This window comes from Erinaceus europaeus, chromosome 1 (genome assembly GCF_950295315.1).
Source record: "Erinaceus europaeus chromosome 1, mEriEur2.1, whole genome shotgun sequence".
Classification (NCBI taxonomy): domain Eukaryota; kingdom Metazoa; phylum Chordata; class Mammalia; order Eulipotyphla; family Erinaceidae; genus Erinaceus; species Erinaceus europaeus.
Window position 1 is genome coordinate 185,354,219 of NC_080162.1, and position 21,148 is coordinate 185,375,366.

At 34.7% G+C, this 21,148-nt stretch overlaps 1 protein-coding gene across 2 annotated transcripts in view; it reads right to left on the reverse strand.

Annotated features, from left to right (window-relative positions):
• C1H8orf34 (chromosome 1 C8orf34 homolog) overlaps window positions 1–21,148 on the reverse strand; it is a 292,718-nt gene that overhangs the window by 131,658 nt on the left and 139,912 nt on the right. Inside the window, exons 7-8 of one of the 2 annotated variants that reach the window (XM_060200540.1) lie at window positions 17,176–17,342; window positions 3,818–4,995 (exon numbers count right to left, since the gene is read on the reverse strand). In XM_060200540.1, the coding sequence (XP_060056523.1) occupies window positions 4,889–4,995; window positions 17,176–17,342 (274 nt within the window). In that variant the 3' untranslated portion in view covers window positions 3,818–4,888. Of the gene's footprint in view, window positions 1–3,817; window positions 4,996–17,175; window positions 17,343–21,148 lie in introns of those variants that run through there. The other variant, XM_007527156.3, reaches the window with a different exon arrangement.

Genomic DNA, 21,148 nt, shown 5'->3' on the forward strand with positions numbered 1-21,148 from the left:
CTTGCCACTTCTGGAATTTTCTTATAAAAGTGTTTCCACTCTCTCTCTCTTTCCCTTCCGCATCCCGACCTGGAGAACGGCTGGTGTGCATAGTGGGAGGCGGCCATTTGGCTAGCTCCACGTGGCCTAAACCCGCTGTGCTCACACCTGCCCGACTCTGGGGCGTCCGCATCAATAAAGAATTGTATTACGACACCTCCACGAGTTCCTAGTCTCTTCTCTCTCCGGCTACTAGCCCAGCAGAGGAGGAATAAGAAGATAAGAGGATATGGAGAAGAAGGAGGAGGAGGTTGAGGAGGGGCATAAGCAGAAGCAGCAAGACTATGGTCAACTCTTTGCTCACAAATTTAATAATCTAGATGAATGATCCAATTTCTTGTAATTCACAAATTGTCAACACTCACATAAGAAAAAAAACACATAAAATATAAATGTACCTATACGTATAAAGAAATTGCATTTGCAATTGACAATCTGCCAAAATAAGAAGTGTCCTGGCTTGATACATTCATCTGTGGATTCAACCAAAGATTTAAGGAAGAAATTATACCGATTATCAACAATCACTTTCAGAAGGTAAACACAGAGGGAACAGCTCTTTTCATACCTAAAGGTGAGCAATAACCTTATCTCTAAAGACCAGGAATATACAAAGCATCAAAATAAAGAGCACTGTTTTTTTTCATGAACTCAGATACATGTTCAGTAAAATCTTAGGAATTCAAATCAAATAATGTTGGTATGCTTCTAAATTCTGCGTCTAAGACCCCTTCTGTTTCATTGGTTTAATCCCCCCTGCTTAACACTGTATTCTATTTATATAACCACTGTTAACAATGCCCTCCAGGGCATTGTTTTAATCCTCACTGTTTTGCATGCTTTTTCCTTCTCCCCACCCTTTATCCTACGTACATCCTCTTTAGACCTGACTCTTCTGCCTCAGGATATATAAGGACAAGATTGTGATTAGAGATAGCTTAGATAGTGCTGCATTCCACATGAATAAAGACTGAACTGCATACCACTCTCTCCTGCCCACCTGCGAAGCTAGCCCGACAGAGTAACACACCAAGAAGTTGTAGTAAGTGTAGGTGTGGCCTTGGAAGTACATAAAAGAGTCTAACTTCATCAACATTCCACTGATTTACCCACACATCTTTCAACATTTGTGCTTTCATTATCCTAATTAAAAGTTTCATAGAAGATAACATAAGAGAATTTAGATGATTCTGGTTCACAATGATTTTTTTAGACACAACAGCAAAAGCAAAATCCACAGAAAAATAATTCATAAGCTATATTTCATTTATTTTTTTTAATTATCTTTATTTGTTGGGAAGAGACAGTCAGAAATTTAAAGGGGATGGGGAGATAGAGAGGGAGAAGGAGAGACACTTACAGCACTGCTTCACTGCTCGCAAAGCTTTCCCCCACTGGTGGGGACTGGGGGCTTGAACCCGGGTCCTTGTGCATTGTATGTAACATGTGCATTCAACCAGACCCCATAAGCTGTATTTCATTAATCTTAAAAAACCTCTGATTTATGAAGGACAATATCAAGACAGTGAAAAAGTAAGTCTGAGACTTGGAGCAAATATTGAAAAACATATACAAAGCAAAGAACTTTTATATAAAATGCACAATGAATTCTTAAAACTCAATAAAAGTATGAACTTAAATGATCTCAATAGACATCTTATCAAATATGATATACATATGGCAAGTAACACAAGAAAAAGTCATCACTTCATATGTCATAAAGAAAATGAAAATTAAAACAAGATACCACTATATACCTATCATCAACAGAATAGCCACAATCCACAACACTGACAACACCAAATACTGATGAAGATGGGGGAAAAAAACATAACTTCTCATTCATTTCTAAAGCAAGTGCAAAATGAAGCAGTCTCTTACAAGGACACTTGGACAGTTTCTTAAAATACTAAATATACTACACAACAATTCTGCTTAATAGTTACTTACCCAAAGGAGTTGAAAACATACTCTCACAAAAAGCAGCACAAAGATGTTCACTCAAAATTTCCAAAACTTGGAAGCAATTAGATGTCCTTGGTAGTTGAACGAATATATCATACTACATCCAGATATTGGAATATCATTATTACTCAATGTTAAAAAATATGTGAGCTATCAAGCTATAAAAAGACATGGAAGAAATTTAAATGCATATTACTAAATAAAAGAAGCTAATTTAAAAAGCCTGAGCACTGTTAACATTCCAACTGTATGGCATTTTAGAAAAAACAAAATTGTGGCATGAATTCATAAATGTGGCTTTTGCCAGTCTGATGGCCTAACTAGCAAAAAACACAGTCACAAAGTTAAGTGATCAACACCTTGCCCATGCCAGCAAGAGAGTATATGAAGGTTTGTAAGCAAAATCTCCTCCATACAGGTAAATAGTTACATCATAAAAACCATGAGAATTGAAGTTCACTGTGATAAAGAACATTGACAGAGACCTTTCCTCTTATTCACCCCAGGTTTTGGACAATGAAGGGTTTGATACATTTAAAGACAGAAGACGGGAAGAATAGGTTTACTTGAACAACCCTGAAAGACCCTCCCTAGCACTCAGTTGACAGATGACACTTTATTGGTTGTTTCTCTTGGTGATTATGTCTTGTCTGTTCTAACAAACTTGTAACCTTTTCTATAACCTTCTGCTATCGATTGACTTGGCTTTTCCTGGTGCACAGGCGCTATTAGTTATCAAAACTTCATCATTTAATTCTATCAAAATCTATGGAGACTAAGTAAAATGGTCTGGTTTCCAGGAGCTATAGGTGAGAGCGGGATGAATAGACAAAAGACAGATATTAGAGGTGGGTGAGTGACATGCTGAATTATAAAATAATGTTGGATACATGCTACTAATACATTTTTCATAACCAGCAGAATATAGAGAAATAAATTCCAGTGTAAAGTGTGGACTTTGTGTGATAATTTATCAATGTCCATTTATTGTGACAAAGATAAAACTCTGAGGTGTAACTGATAGTAGGGGAGACTGTGTGTGTGCAGGTAAGAAGGAAGACAATCACCGCGCCTTCAGCTCAATTTTGTTGTGAATCTAAAGATGCTCTAAAGACCAAATTCTATTTTTCAAAAGGAGTAAATTACTAATCCATACCACAAATTGATATATTCTAAAAATGTAAGTGAGCAAGAAAGAATACAAGAAATCCTGGCTCTCCTTGGCCTCTCCCCAGACTGAGAAGCCTTCAAACCCACCTCCATACTAGGAAAACAGTAGAGAGTAGTATGCATAGTGGCTTGGAAAAAACTTTCCTGATGGCAAGTAGCAGATAAAACCTAAAAATCTTTGGTAGTAGGGGCAGGGAGTGACTGAAGGCAAGGTGTTTTTTGTTGTTGTTGTTCTCTCTCTTTTTCTCAAGGAAACAAGACATTTCTTCCTCTCTGAATTTTTTTTTTGAATAAATCATCTTTCCTGGTGGGTAGGGAAGATAACATAATGGTTTTGCAAACAGACTCTCTAATCTGAGGCTCCTAGGTCCCAGATCCTCCCTCCCCCCACACAATAAAACACATACTCACACCTCCACCACCACCATGACCATAAGCCAAAACTGAGCAATACTCTGGTAAATAATAATAATGTTAAATAAAATCATCTTTCCCCAGCACATTTAAAGTTGTGAACTTCTATTAATGATAGACAGATAGCCTAGGTGCCATTAGTTAGCTATGATTTCAAAATACAGTGCTAAGTAAAAGAAGTATTTCAAACAAAGTAATATGTATGATTTCATTTATAGGTCATGTTCAGAACAGACAAATCTTTAGACAGACAATGCATGAATGATTGACTAGAAATAGAACATTCATATGGAATAAAGTAGGATAATCAAAGAATGACTACTAATTGATTTATTTTAACTGATGACAACATTCTAAACTTGGATTGTTGAACAGTCAAAATAAAAACCATTAAATTGTTAAACTGCATGTCCTCAATGATTGAACTTCCTTCCACATATGTTATGTCAAATAAATGCTTTTAAAAATATTCATATTGTGTTACTATATATTTTTTAGTTGACAGTAAGTCCATTTTCATCTCAAATTTCTACATCTTTAGTTCTTATAAGGCTAATTGGTAAGAAAGGAAATAGCAGTATGTCGAAAATGATAATGTGACCACATTGGAAGGGTAATTCAATAGAACACTTTCATCAAAGATCAAATTCTACTTTTTGAAGTGTAACTATGAAATTAAAATGACAACTTTTGTTTTTACTCAGGATTACTCAAACATCATGCTTACAATATGTACAGAGTTCTGGAAAACTTATCAGAGGTCATGGTTATGAGATATTTCCATAACAAGTACCCATATGATTATCTTGAATTACTTTCTGTGCTCCATGTGCCTTTACTAGAAATTTAATCATATCATTTCAGAAACAATAACAAATGTCAAGCTCAATTTTGAGTCCTTGAGTATTCTTTCGATGCATCTTTTGTAACTATGATTTTTATATGTGGAAATTGCTATTTTATTTTTAAATTAAAAATAAAAGTTAAATACACATACTAAGTGTACAATGTCATGTGTTTTGATAAATGTGCACACTCATGCAATGAATGCAGATATAAAATGTTACCCCAGAAAGTTTTCATATGCTGGTCCTTCACCATTTCTCTATATTCTGATTTCTATCACCATGGATTAGTTTTGCCTGTTCTTAAATTTCTTATGATTAAATTAGTATAGTATGCAATCATCTGTGTCTGGTTACTTTTGTTTAAAAAAATTCTAATGAGTGTCATAGTTGGCTGAAGCAATGGTAACAAAATAGTTTAGACTAGTTGATTTAAACAACAGAACTCTGTTTTCTCACAGTTTGGCAGGCTGAGGTTGGTTCAAGATCAAGATGCAAGCAGGGCTGATGTACAGAGAAAGTTCTCTCCGCATTTTCACTGTGGCCTCGCATGGCCATTTCTCTATGTGTGCATGGACAGAAAAGTTCAGCAGAACTGCGGGATTAAGAACTCACCTTAAAGATTTCATTCAACCTTAATTTTTTCCCCAAAGCCTTTTCAATAAATACATTCACATAATAGTTATATATGTGACAATAGCACAAGGATTTAGTGAGGAAACTTCAGGTCAGAGAGGCATCCACATTGTTACATGTATCATGACTAAATGATATTGAACAGTACTGACATTCAGCAATACAATAACACTTCACCCTGTGACTTTACCGCAAAGTACTTGTAAATTCCCTTAGAGAGGTATTTGATTGTCTTCCACCTGGGTTATTTTAATAAAACTTTTCATCTATGAATAGATGTAAATATTGATACAAATTTAGTTCCCTTGGAAAAACATCTGAGAAATTGCTAGGCCATTAGGCACAAATTGAATCTTATGTGAAAATGTAAATTTTTCAAGTGATTATGAAAATTTTTATTTCCATGTTTAAGAATATCATCCATTTCATATTCTTTGCAACTTTTGGTTTTGAATCTCTTTTTTTTATTTTTAACCAACTCTAGTTCAGTGTGATATTAGTACCTCAGTGTTTTAATTTGTCTTCCCCCAATGTCTAGAGATGTTGATCACCTCTTCATGTGCATATTCAGCATTTGTATATCTCCTAATGTTATTTATATATTGAAATGTTTTACCTATTTTTATTAGGCTAATCATCTTAATTTGGAGAAACTGTATATGTTTCATATAAGTATCTTTTATTAGGTTATAGTTATTAATTATAATTAGTTTCAGCCTTTCAGATCTACATTTTATCCTTAGTAATTCTTCTGTTTGGCTGCAGTGCACAATGGTGGGAATGGACCTAAGCTGAGGCTGTTTTGAATACACCTATCAGGAGTTGAGAAATTCTAAGCATGTTTCATCAACTGTACAGTAAACATTAAATAAAATTATTTTTAAAGTAATCTTTGTAAGCCTAAGTTTTGTGAATACATATATTCTACACAAGTTTTATATTCTGCTTTTGAGTCCATAGTTCAATTCAAAATAAATTTGCTATACTATGAAGTACAAAGTACATATATATATATATATATATATATATATATATATATATATATAAATTGTTGCAGCACTAAGGAATGAAAATGTTTTTCATTCTGTATCAGATTTCTTTGGTGGTTTTGTTGAAAACTAATTGAACACATTTTTTTTTTTGCTTTAATACCTTCGGTCTGCCTATTTTTATGTTAATACCATATTATCATAATTCCTATAACTTCATGGTAAGTCTTGAAATCAGATATTATAATTCCACTAATATATATTCTTCTTTTCCCATATTTTGGCCACATAGTCACTGTTACCACATAAGTTCAAGAATCAGCTCATCAATTTCCTCTATGTTAAACTGCATTCAGAAACATTCAAAATTATGTTGCTCTTTAATCCTGACATCCAGTCACGTTTTCTTAATTGTCTTTATAAAGAAAAAATTTATTATATGGTGGTATTATTTGGTTGATTCTTTGTAGGAAATTTGACTTATGTTGTCTCCTCTAAAGGATATGAATTTTATGTTAGGAATTAAATCACTGGCAGATATTTCACCTTGTGGGCATGGTTTTTGCCTTGTTAAGCTGAATATATTTCAGTTTTTTTCCTTCTCCTGTTGATTTTGCTCTTAATTAGGAAGGATATAGTTATTACTGACAATACTTGAATTTGCCAAAAATTATCTTAAATACTTAAAGAACTCAGGATGATTTATTCTTTCTGAAGGGGACAAATTTTTGATCATTGATATCTGTTCTCATGTCTATTCAGTTCTCAGACACAGTCATTATTTTCTCAGGTAACAGACAGTCCTATTTTGTCAAGAGGAATTCATTTCTCAGAAACGGATCAAAGGGAACACACCCATGGGATTCTACCTACTCCTTTTTCTCTGCTTATTCCCCTTGGTATGATGTCCATAGACTCCAGCTACCTCCACAATCCCAACTCTGCCTCCACTGTCTCCAGAGCTCTGCCTCCAGAACAAGCTGTCCAGGAAAATGTCACCTCCAACAAAGCCGGGTGAAGCACATATCTCACCACACTAGTTTTGCTTCTCTAAAGCACCACACTTTTAAGCCCAAAGTCTATCTGAAAACAGGCCTCATGTACTTTCTTTAGTTCACAACTGTTTAATGTGGATGGGGGGGGGGACAAAAGTTATCTTACCATGCCTGGAAATAAGTCTATGTTCTTAAATTTTTAAACTTTGCTTATTAAATGAAAACAGCAAGCATATATATATATATATATATATATATATTATATATAGTAATATAAATGTACATATTACTGCATCTAATTACATAATGTTTAATTCTGAATCTCAGTATTCAAACTTTTATTTACCAACTGTAAAACATGCATTTTTGTTTATTTTTCATTTTACTTATTCATTTATTTATGTTTAGTAGAGCACTGCTGAGTTCTGGCTTATGATGGTACAGGTGAGGAGACTGAGCCAGGGACTCTGGAGTCTCAGGCATGAAAATCTTTATGCACAACCATTATACTATCTCTCCTGCAGAATTCACTTGGTTTTGCAAAGATTTGTGTCCTTTTCTATGAAGTAACAATAATAATATTGCTTACTGAGTGAGTTTTTTTATGATTGCTAAGTACAAAATGTACTTGACAGTGTACAAAATATTGAATATAAACTATTATATGTATATAACTTTATCAATTTCTAGATATAGAACATAACTAAAATAAATAGTAATTATTTCTGAATAACATTTATTTTTATCTCTGCAATTATACATTCTTGAAATTGAATATCTCTAATAATAAAAACAGTTACTATTGGGCCTGGGGAGATATTCCAGTGTTAGAACACAGGACTTGGTATGTTTGCAGCTACGGAGGCAACAGGTTCAATTCTCAGCACTGTCACATGCCAGGGATGAACAGTGCTCTGATTTCTCATAAAGATAAATACTTTAAAATAAATAAGCAAACATTATTTTAATGAAAATCTGTTTCTACAATCCAGGCATCTCCATGGTACAGAGGGGTCCTGCAGTGTCCATGACCTGACAACAAAAAATAAATATAGGAAAATAAGATGTATGTCTTTATTTTTTGATTTTCTTTTTTTATGTTTTAATACTTGACTGAAAATAATTTCTTCCTTTAAATTGCTAGAAGAAAACTGAACATCACAATGTTGTTTTGATTTTTGTTATTTTTGATTTTGTGATTGCTGGGGCTCAGTGTCTGCACAACAAATTCATTGTTCTTGGCAGATATTTTTCCCTTTTTAAATTTTAATTTTTTTCTTTCTCCTTTCTCTGACAGAATAGAGATAAAATGACAGGGGAGGGGGTAATAAGAGAGAGAAATAAAAGTGGGGGTAGATAGCATAAATGTTATGCAAAGAGACCTTCATGCCTTAGGATCCAGTCCCAGGCTCATTCCCCTATGCCACCATAAACCAGAGATGATCAGTGAGACAGGGAGAGAGAGAGAGAGGTGAGAGAGAGAGAGAAGAGAGAGATAGAGAGAGAAGAGAGACATCTGCAGCACTGATTCATCATTCATGATCCCCTTACCCCCTGCAAGATCTCCTTGCACATGATAAGGTATTCTTATAAAAGGGTACTCTCTTTAAATGAAAGACAAAGACAAGTTTTCTTTGCAACTTGCTGGAGAAAATTAAAGTTCATGTAACATGATCTTATGAGAAAATTGCATATAATCTCAAAAAAAAAATAGAAAGAATACAGGCCTCTGAGATAGCATAATTGTTGTTATGCAAACTAAAGCTGCAAGGTCCTATAAAAACTTCTGGTGCCACCAAAAGTTAGAGCAGTACTCTGGAAAAAAAAAAAAGGAGGAGGAGGAGGCAAACTTCAAATTAGTAAATGAATGATACTTGAATGAAATAGTTTCTAAGAAGGTGGAGCATATGTAGGTGAGACATTATCAGTAAAAAAAAGACTAAACATTTAAACTTCTCTTATTGATATATTATGGTTTTACATGTTTGTTACATCCTTTTCAGAAAGAAGCCTAAACATTGAAAATATACCATTGCTAGATTCAGTGTACTGTCACTAGAACACTGCTATATGCTTTCCTATTCTTTTCTTTAGTGCTCTTAAATTTCAGCGATTTAGAACAATTTTCCATAAAAATTAATTCATTACTTTTTAAGGTTATTTCCTCTCTGAAACTGTTATGAGTCAATTAAAAATAAAAATGAGTTCATTCCCAAAGAAATTCAAATCTTTCATATTTTTGAAAAAAAATAGTGTTTATAAAATACCTTTACAAAATATTGACTAGTGTGGTCATAAAATACCTTTACAAAATATTGACTAGTGTGGTCCGACGGTGGCACAGTGGATAAGGCATTAGACCCTTGAGCACAAGGTTCTGACTTCAATTCCTGGCAGCACATGTACCAGAGTGATGTCTGGTTCGTTCTCTCCTATCTTTCTCATTAATAAATAAGTAAAATATTTTTTAAAAAATGTTTTTATTTATTCACTTATTATGGTATGGAGACAGAGAAATTGAAAGGGGTTAGGGAGATCGAGAGGGAGACAGAGAGATACCTGCAGCCCTGCTTTACCATCTGTGAAGCTTTCCCCCTGCAGGTGGTGACTAGGGGCTTGAACTGTGGACTGTAATGTGAGTGGTTTAACCAGATGCACCACCACCTTGTCCCTAAATAAAATCTTTAATAAAAAATTATTGACTAAAACTTCAGTTTTCAGATATTTAAAATAACAAATTTTGTGAACACTCTTCCATATTTTGTTTCAATAATGTCAGAAATTCAGGTTAATATATTATAAAAACACAATTTATCTGCATATATTTTAAGTTTCAATAATTTTAAGGATTTTTATCTGACAAGGTCAAATAAGTTGTCAGCATTATTATAAGTAGAAATCTGAGCAGATTACTATAGCTATAGAGGTTTTAAACAATTCATTCATCTTTAATATTCATTACTTGTAAATAATTCATTAAATGTAAGTAATTGATAAATAAATTACACTTATTTGTACATTCTCAACCTAGAAAAAAATTATGGTAATGATCTTTGGTTTCAAACGGTTCTTTTATAACACGGCTAATTCAAAATTCAAGCAAATTATATAAAAAGTCATTGTCACAAATATAGAAACCACTGTAAATTATACAAAACATCACCATCTGAGTAATGATAGGCAAGTTTATTTAAAAAAACAACAAAAGCCTAGTAATATATATTGCATCAATTTTCAATTTGATTGTGATTTGTTTACCAAAAAATAAAGTTGAATCTTCTAAAAACTAAGATGTTTCAAATCTTTCATAACCATCAATGTAATTGCAACAGTTTTTAAAACTTGAAGATCTTTTAAACATTTTTATGGGTTTATTTACACATGAATACTTGAGCATATTGTAGAAATGTATGGTTTTATATATTTTGCACTTCCTTCTTTTCCTATCCCTGATCCCAATTCAACCTTTGTTATTGGAGATTTGTGTGTATGCATAAAACATTTTCCTTTTTTTCCTTTCCCTCTGAAAATTTATCTATTTATATAAAAGAGAATTAAGGATAGTAGAAGCCTTTGCTCAGTCTCAACTAAATCACAAGTATGCCCTTGTTTAATTTTCTATGTTAGAAAAACAAGGTGTAGTACACTAGAGTTTGCAGTGAGTACCTCCCTAACTCTTCCTCTCCACTATTCCAAGCTTTGGGTCCATGATTGCTCAACAATTTGTCTGGCTTCGTATGTTAACTCTCTTTTCAGTCACCAGGTTCCAGATGCCATCAGGATGCTGGCCAGGCTTCCCTGTATTGAAGACCCCACCAATATGTCCTGGAGCTCAGCTTCCCCAGAGACACACCCTACTAGGGAAAGAGAGAGGCAGACTGGGAGTATGGATCCACCAGACAACACCCATGTTCAGCGGGGAAGCAATTACAGAAGCCAGACCTTCTGCAACCCACAATGACCCTGGGTCCATGCTCCCAGAGGACTAGAGAATGGGAAAGCTATCGGGGGAGGGGGTGGGATATGGAGATTGGGTGGCAGGAATTGTGTGGAGTTGTACCCCTCCTACCCTATGGTTTGTTAATTTATCCTTTCTTAAATAAAAAAATAATAAAATAATAAAAAAAAAGAAAAACAAGGTGTAATGCCTTTATTGATTATTGTCAACTATTTGGTTTGCAAACACATTTGTAGTTTTATCTCCTTTGTCTTATAGTCTTTAGTCTTTAGTCTTATTATTGGAAACAGCTATTTTTTACTCTTAGTAAGCAATTTCCCAGGTTTAAATTAAGTTCTTTTTTTTATATCTTTGCTAATAATGAAGCAAAATGTCTCTGGATTAGTGGATATAGACTTATTTGGAAGTCAAGTTTTGTATATAAACTCTAGTGTTTAGTTTCAAATATTCTTGTTAGGCATGACAAAAGAAAAAAAGTAAAGCACTTCAAAGTATATCCCATTTTTATTCCCCACAACATCCCTGTGGGATAGGAAAATCAGTCGTTACCAAAAAAAAAAAAATATATATATATATAGTTACGTGTTGTCTTAGGTGACAAACTAGCAGGAGGCAGCAAGAGAACTGGACCTATTCTTTAAACGCTTAGCCCAGAGCTTTGGCCACAATGCACACACTCCACATTAAATCAAGGCTCACACCTTTGCAAAATACACAGTGAAGCTATGAGTCTAAGTTTATGAAGCTAAGTCTAAATATGAAAGTAAAACAAAACACAAAGAAACACATTAATCATCATGCATCAAACCATTTGTATCTTATTTCAAAGAAAGAAACACAAATTAAGCAGCCTAGCCACAAATGTAGTAGAAACAGTTGTCTCTTACAAAAATTTTCACACAGGCAATTGAGATATTAGACTATCATCAATAAATTTATGACTCTGATTTTATTCTGCTACATAGAATGTTTTTACTACTATAATAAATCATGGGAAAAAGGAATATTTCTTTCTTTTTTTTTTTGCCTCCAGAGTAGGTTATTGCTGGGGCTCAGAATCTGCACCACAAATCCACTGCTCTTGGAAGCCATTTTTCTCATTTGTGTTGTTATCACTCAATAGGACAAAGGGAAATAGAGAGAGGAGGGGAAGACAGAGAGGGGGAGAGAAAGACACCTGCAGACCTGCTTCACTGCCTGTGAAGCTTCCCCATTGCAGGTGGGGAGCCGGAGGCTGGAACCAGGATCTTTACAGGGGTCCTTGGGATTTGTATCCTTGGCCCTCTCTCCCCTCTTCCCTCTCTTCCCCTCTTAACCTGCTGTGCTACTGTCCGGCCCCACCAAAAGGAAACATTTCTTATTAAATACTATGAAAGTCAATCACTAAGATAGTGTATGCTTTTGATGGTGATTTTTCATTTATTTAGCAGGTGATTTCTGTAATTAAAACCTGTGTCATTTGCCAATACTCTATTATTTTGCTAAAACCAAGCTAAAGGGAAGAATGCAGAGGAAAATGAAAATAGGAGTCCAAACATAAAACCAGAAATCTAATGGCAGCAGAGGGGAGGGTTTATAAATCACATCTAACGAAAGTAAAATATTATCTTAAATAAGGTTTACTGTGACAATATGAGATATATATAATCTCAGTGACACCAAGTTCTCATTCTATGCTAGAATAATATATATTTTTTCTCCCCTAGGACTTAACCAGATCAGGTCAGCTTTTTCAGATAGGAAAGAGAATCAAGGAGACACAGACAGAGACCATAGCACTGAAGATTCCCCAGTGCCCTAGGAATTCCTTGTGGTGTACCAGGGTTTGAACCTGGGTCACAAAGTCAGCACCCTCTCAGGTTAGCTATCTGGCTGGATCCCTGTACTAAAATAACTTAATAGTATATGTAATTGTTCTAAATATTTTATTTTTCAAGTAAAATACAATTTTGGAGAGGAAGACAGTCAAATAAGTAATTGCATTAATCCAAGATTCTTAGCAAGATTTTACGTTAATCTCCTGGAGCTACTTCAAAAGAGCTTAATCACTTAAAGCACTTAGATTCTATGCTCTTTTTGTTGTAAACATTAGCTTATTATTTTATTCTTCTGTTTTCAGGTTAGATTATATCAAACAAGAAATTTCACTGACTATAACTAGCTAAATTTTCAAACTCTATGTTCTACAGATTATGGACAAAAGCAATAACTGCAACAACAACAACAAATTTTCAAAGGAAATGAAGAACTCCCTGTTGAAAAATGTTTATTCGTGAGCAATATTCAAATCTAGCAAGGGCAGAAGACAGTAGACTTTACATGTAAATAAGCTTCACAGAAGACTGTTAAGCAAACCAAAAACCTGCTTTGTCATGTGCATGACCCAAAACTAGTCCCCACCATACTGAAGGAAGCTTTGGGGCTATGGTGACTTTCTGTCTCTTACTTATTTTTCTATCTTTCTGCCTGAAAAAAAAAAAAATCAGCCTTGGAGTAGTGAATATCTAGTGATGAGGAAAAAAAAATTGTAGTGGAGAAGTTGTTTTTCCTTTTCCCCTTGAAATGAACCAGTTTTACTGAGGAGTAATCACCTGTTATATCAAAATTAAGTTATAAATTTTACCAATTCAACATTTCACAAAATGTAAAGTGTGTTTTCCGTGCATCATATATTTTTTCAATTATAGCTTACAATAAATAAAATAACATGTTGAATTCTTAAGACATATTAACCAAAGAAAACACATCCTGTACAAAGTTGCAGATTCTAGACAAAATTTTAAATAGCAGATATTTGTTGTACTTTACAGTAATCACACTGAATTTTGATTTCAAAAAAATTCTCATAATTTATCATTTGCATTTTATCTAACAGTACAATTAGTTCTCTATAATCATAGGTTCAAGTATATTGCCTTAAAATTTTTTAGTAGTAAACAGAATTATGGAAATATATTATTAAAGAACTAGAGAGGTCATTATGTAATTTCGAAATTGATTAGTAATACTTCACCAATTGTTAGTGTAGGGTATGAAATTCAATAAACTATTATTAGAGATAGACATAATAATTGAAGATTTCAATTCTTAAAATCAAATAATGACCATTTCACATTATATCCACATCTCACATTTTCATTCAATCTACATCATGAGCCAAGAAATTCTGAACTCGTATTTTACTAAAATTATCTATATAGAGCTATTCCATGCAAGAATGGAATTAGTTCCTTAGTTAAAAGTAGAACAAAATTCATAAAATTATATACAATAATTTTTGAATAAAATATGGATCTATATTACAAATACATTTTAATAACTGTATTATATTAGGAGATAGAAGTACCTGAGGTCTAGTGATGAATTTATTTAACATTCAAATAATATTTTACTTAATTGACAATCTTTTGGGAAAAAATATTTTGGATAGAATTTTCTGCTATGTCACTTTTGTTCAATGAAACAAAACAACAGGCAAAAGTGCACATAATATGTCCTAGGTCACTGCAGAGGACTCTTAAAACCTAGATACCAGCATTAGTGTACCAGCATCTACTTATCTTAAGACATGTGAAATTAAATGGAGAAATTCCAAAATTTTAACTATCTTTCATTCTTAAAGTTATCAGATCAACACGGAAAAATGTCTGAATAAAAAAAATTAATAATGATGACCAGCTATTAACTATTATCATTCTGAAGTGTCCACACACAATTTCTAATTTTCAGCTTTGGAAACTAGAAACATCATGAGAGAGGAACAGGGATATAGGGAAGTATCCTCACTAAAAGAACAACCGAGTCTCCTTAATGATTTACTACATTCACCGACGCTATCTTGTTTCTTCCGTTCTACTTTCATATTCCTGAGACTATCAGGCTATCTTCCAAAAGGCCTGGATTTCTTTTAAAAATTCTTTGCACAATAAAGTATAGTTTCACGTGAAAATCAGCTGACCATAACCTGCCATTTAAAGTAAAAAAGAGACAGGAGGATATTGGCACAACTCAGTGTCAGAGCAAATCACCATTGACAGTAATCACTCACTCAAGACATGCCCCCTGCACTGATAATGACCAAAGCAGCAGAATAACTCACAGGCACTATTAAGGAGCACAATTGTAAGAGACCATTGTTATAACAGCAAACCTACAGGGATAATGACCATACTCTTATTGTTGAACTTGTATCTATTTGTCTTTCAGGATTCAGCAAAAGAGTTAACTTCTCTTGCCAACATTTCCTGATCTCCAAGCCCTACTTCTGTATAGGTGTCATTTCTTAAGTACTAATCAATTGTGTGCTTAATAAAATAAGCAGTTATAACAAACACTATCGGAGTGATTCATTTACATGTCTATTCTGAAGACTGCGATGAAAAGTTACTGCAAACAGAAGTCATAATTATTTTATTTTCACATAAAAAAAGTTTTAAAACCAGAGCCTAGCACATAGTAACTGCTTAGTAAATAACTACTGAGTGAAGGTACCACCACCATACCTGGCACAATGTCAAATTATCTTAAGGCAGAAAAAGAAAATTCCTTTAAACACATCCAGACTTAATTATTCATAAAAAGAAAAACAAGATAAACAGCATGAAGTGGTAACACATGCCACAGTCTCAATGGTGAAATGAATGCAACTTTAACATCATAAATTATTAGTGACCCTGTCTTCACTGACTCATAACATCTTGTGTGAAGACCTGTAACATTTATTAAGTAAAATCCCCCTTCCATAAATATTGAAGTGTTTAAGGAAAAAAAAACTTTTCTATATGCCTATATGTTTCTGGAACTCTGTGTTCTGCATGTTAATGTTATTTGAAGCTTCATATTATTACATTATGAATCTCCTTCCTAGCATGTCATTATAAAATATTGAAATTTTGTGGTCCTGGAGAGGGCACAGAGGGTAAAACTCTGGATTCTCAAACATGAGGTCCTGCTGTCAAGCCTCAGCACTGCATGTGCCAGAGTAATGTTCTAGTTCTCTCTGGGTCTCCTCCTCTTGCTCTCACCAATAAATAAATAAATAAATAAATAAATAAATAAATCTTTTTTTAAAAAAAACTATTTTTTTCTATATACTTAAAATAGAATAACTGGTGTCACTGAATTAAATTTTTATGTGTGAATAATTCTCTTTGAAATGAATTTGCATTTAAAAAATGGCTCTCTGGAGGTCGGGCAGTGGCACAGTGGGTTAAGCGCAGGTGGCGCAAAGCTCAAGGACCAGCGTAAGGATCCCGGTTGGAGCCCCCAGGTTCCCCACCGGCAGGGGAGTCGCTTCACAGGCTGTGAAGCAGGTCTGCAGGTGTCTATCTTTCTCTCCCCTTTTCTGTCTTCCCCTCCTCTCTCCATTTCTCTCTGTCCTGTCCAGCAACGAACAACATCAACAATGGCAATAATAATAACCACAACGAGGCTACAACAACAAGGGCAACAAAAGGAGGGAAAAAATGGCCTCCAGGAGTGGTGGATTCATGGTGCAGGCACCGAACCCAGCAATAACCCTGAAGGAAAAAAAAAAAAAAGGACAACTAAAAGGGAAAATAAAATTTTAAAAAATGGCTCTCTAAGGAGAATTTCAGCAAAAAAAACCTGAAGATACATCTGATGAAGCAAAAACATATAGTTGCTTCACTAAAAGATATAAAAACAAGGTTTCCATGAAGGCATTGAGCCTCTCCAAACGCTAAAATATCTACAAACTTTTCTGTCACTTATAGAAGACACACACCATTAATTCACTATATGCTTCTACAAATTTTACTCTATATTTAGTCAACATCCTTGAAAAAAAGGGAGGGACACATCTGAGGGTGAGAGCTCATTTAGATACATTTTCCCGACAAGACATGTAGTCAGGGCAGTTATAGTCAGTGTGTAAAGCAGACAGGCTTGCATTTATCACAATTGCACACAGAATAAAGCTTGATTAAATAGAAGGGAAAGAACTGCATACACAAAGCACCAGATACATTCTAATCAATATACTTCACATGCTAAGGTGATTGAGACCTAGTTCTTACATGCAACTTCAAAGTTTTCTTTGCCCTAACACAAAGCTACTCGAGACTTTTAAAATTCCTTAATATCTATACGTTTTACAATGCCAGAGAGGAGTAAAAAGAGAAATGATTAATTTTTAAAATTACCCAGCAATTCCATTGCATCATCTTCATTATCAATGTCTTCTTCTGTGACAGATGGTGTTGGGCTATGGACAGATTCAAAGGAGTCTTGGGAGAGCATTGCTGCCAGAAGTTTCTTATGTTGCTGCTGTTGTTGCTTTAAGCCTTTAGTTTTGGGCTCCACCTTTAAACTGAAGAAATATTTGAGGGTTAATTTTCAACTACGGTAACATTAAGTAGCTATGACAAGTAAAGAAAATCCACAAAGTCTGCATACAGACTCTGATAATTTTATGATATAATGTTTTAAATATTTTAGTGTGATGACAGTATGCTGTTCAACGAAATATTCTTCTCAGGAAATTGCACGTTAAAGAATTAATGAGTTGGGCTGGGGAAGATAACATAGTGCTTATGCAAAAGATTTTCCCATTTGTGATTCTGAGGACCCTGCTTCAAACCCCTGCACCACCAAACCCCAGAAATGATTGGTGCTCTGGTTAAAAAAAGAAACTTAAAGGACGGACGTAGTATAATTTAGTACCTATAATTTATTTTGAGTTGGCTCAGCAGAAAGAAAGAGAATAGACTGATATATTGCCAGAAATGGAGATGACAAAATGTTCAGACAATGCAGAACATATATTAGAGATAATGACATTACCATTCTTAAATTTTATGTGATTTGAAACTTTTAAATTTGAAGGAAAAAATTAAAAATAAGGTATCATTATGAAATCAACTGTTAGCAACAATTTCTCTCTTAACTTTAACTCCATGTTAATTTAGTTTTCCAACCTAGACATTAACTATTGCTAAGATGTAAAAATAAAATCCTTTAAAAATAAGTACTAACTACATTATGAACTATCAGTCTATTTCAAAATAGTTTTAAAATATTTTTACATTTATTTTACTAGTTTTATATTTACTTGCCAAATTGATCAAAATTTATTTTACCTTAGAACCATGTTATCTGCTGTTTGAATCATTTAAGTTTTCTCTTTTAAATTGAGAAATAGTACAAAATTTAAGTCTTTCTCAACCAAATCAATTCATTGAGAAGTAGCAAGACATTTTTTAATTCAGATATCTTAGCCAATAAACCTGATAGAATAAACTTTAATTTACATCTACTCAAATTTATTGAAATCAAATTATTTTAAAATCATGACATTTGTTTATAACTTTATTTCAATTAGTTTGTTTATGAGGAAAGCTACAAATACCACTTTGAATGTTTGAACAGCAAAAAAAGTTCATGAACATGAGTGACTGTAGGCAAGTTGCTTATTCATTTGTTTGTTTGTTTTTTTGTCATTGGAGAGGCCTTGTTGCTCTGGGTTGACTTTTCTTTCCTTTCATATATAGCTACAGATAGAGACATAGAGGACGAGAAAGAGACAGGCACAGAAGGAAACCGGTACTGAAGCTTCCTCCAATGCAGTGAGGGCTGGGTTTGAACCTGGAAAAGCAGAACACTATCCAAGTAAGCTATTTTGTGAACTCGTAGTCTCTATTTTCCATGCTTTGCCTGTGATGTGGATTATAACCGTGTCTATTGTGCACAGTGATTTGTCAGTTTTAAAGGGATGCTGTGTGTGGCCTGGACCAGACACATAGGTTTACTTGTACACATGTTGAATAAATTTACCAATTAAGTTGCCCTTCATGAATTTACATTTTATCTTGTAACTTAACAAAATAACAAAACTTTTCATGTTTCTATACTTTAAAAAGCATTCAATTTTCATATATCAAGACGTTTACAATTCTGAGGCAATTATCCTCTGCAGGAATAGGTAAAAAATTCATAAGGTAGGGGGTCGGGCGGTGGCGCAGTGGGTTAAGCGCACGTGGCGCAAAGCGCAGGGACCGGTGTGACGATCCTGGTTCGAGCCTCCGGCTCCCCACCTGCAGGGGAGTCTGAAGCAGGTCTGCAGGTGTCTGTCTTTCTCTCCCCCTCTCTCTGTCTTCCCCTCCTCTCTCCATTTCTCTCTGTTCTATCCAACAACAAAGCAACGTCAACAATGGCAATAATAGCCGCAACGAGGCTGCAACAACTAGGGCAACAAAAAGGGGGAAAAATGGCCTCCAGGAGCGGTGGATTCATGGTGCAGGCACCGAGCCCAGCAATAACCCTGGAGGAGAAAAAAAAAATTCATAAGGTAGTGTGACTGTAAATTGATGTATTTTTATAGATCCTCACAATGACTTTTGCCTATTCACTATATACTTAGAAAAAAGATAGAAATAAATTATTTTATTAAAAATAAATATTCTCTGAAAAGAGAAAGTAGAAGCTATTCTTTAAATGTACTGTTGTAAATACTAACCACTCAAATAAGATTTAAGCAATGAGTAAAAAAGGGGAAAAAGATAAAAAGACAAGACAAGCAATCTTATAAACAGTCTTTACTTAGAAAGATAGACGCTGACAGTCCAATGTACCTACTTCACCCACATCTCAGACCTGTGGATAATGATAATGTGGGATCAGGGAGAAAAAAGTTGAAGTCTCATTCAAGCTGTGGCAAAAGAGAGGATCTCATTTCTCAAACTGGTATTCCATTCTATACCAGAACTTTCTTAACTACTCATCTGTTGTTGGGCATGTGAGTTGTTTCCAAGTTTGGGCTATTGTAATTGTCCTGTTATGAATGTGGTTGTATGTAGACCTCTTCAGCAAGGCGTTCTTCTGTTCCTTTAGATTCCCAGGAGGAGAATGATAGGGTTGTACTGTAAGATTCATTTCTTATCTTTCCCTGCCACCAGGGTTATTGCTGGGGCTTGGTGCCAGCACTACCAATCCACCGCTCCCAATGGTTCTTTATTGTTTTTACCTATTTTTTAAATTATTTTTTAATTATCTTTATTTATTGGATAGAGACAGCCAGAAATTAAGAGGGGAAAGCATGACAGAGAGTGAGAGAGACAGAGAGATAGCTGCACCACTGCTTCACCACTCACAAAACTTTTCCCCCTGCAGGTGGGGACTGGGGGCTTGAACTCTGGTCCCTGCACATTGTGATGTGTGCTCAAGCAGGTGCACCGTCACCCAGCACCCCCCTTTTCTTATTTCTTATTGGCTAGACCAGAGAGAAACTGGGAGAAGAAGAAAAGATAGAGAGGGAGAGAGACAGAGAGGCACCTGCAGTACTTACTTCACCACTCATGAATCATTCCCTTTGCAGGTGGGGAGCATGGGCTCGAACCCTGGCTCTTGCTCATGGTGTACACCACTGCCCACCCCCATAAGATCAATTTCTAGTGTTCCAGGGCATCTCCAAATTGTTTCCCATGTGAGTTTGAAGGAATTTAAAGGGAGACAAAGGTGAAATTTAGACCAACTGTGGTCTATTGCAGCTGAGGCAAAACACTAAAGAGAGAGATAGGATGGAGTTAGGAGGGTACTGGGGACCCAGTACCCAGATGGAGGGAAACTTAAGCTGGTGCTGGGAGTGGTATGGCAGAAACCCGCCATGAGGGACATCAAGTAACAATAACTGTCTTATAAAGTATTTCCTCAATAAAGTGGTTTAAAGAAACTGGAATCCATCCTTGAAGTCATCACATGATATAGGATAAAGGGACCAAAGTTATCCAATGGGGAAAAACAGTCTCTTTATCAAATGATGTTAGGTGAACCACTTGCAGAAAAGTGAAACTAGACCACCACCTAACACCATGCATGCAAATTAACTAAAAATGGATCAAAGATCTGGATATTAGACCTGAAACTATAAAAAACATAGAAGAATACATTGGTGAAGTATTTCAGGACCTTAATCTTAGAGATGTATTTGGGGACTCCACTATATGGGCATGGGAAACAAAAACAAGACTGAAAAAAGTCAAATTAAAAAGCTTCTACACATCAAAAGAAAATCCCGTAAGGATAAACAGGAAACCTAGCAAATGGGAAAAGATATTTGCACACTACACTTCAGACAAGCAGTTGATATCAAACATCTATAAAGAACTCCTACATAGCAGC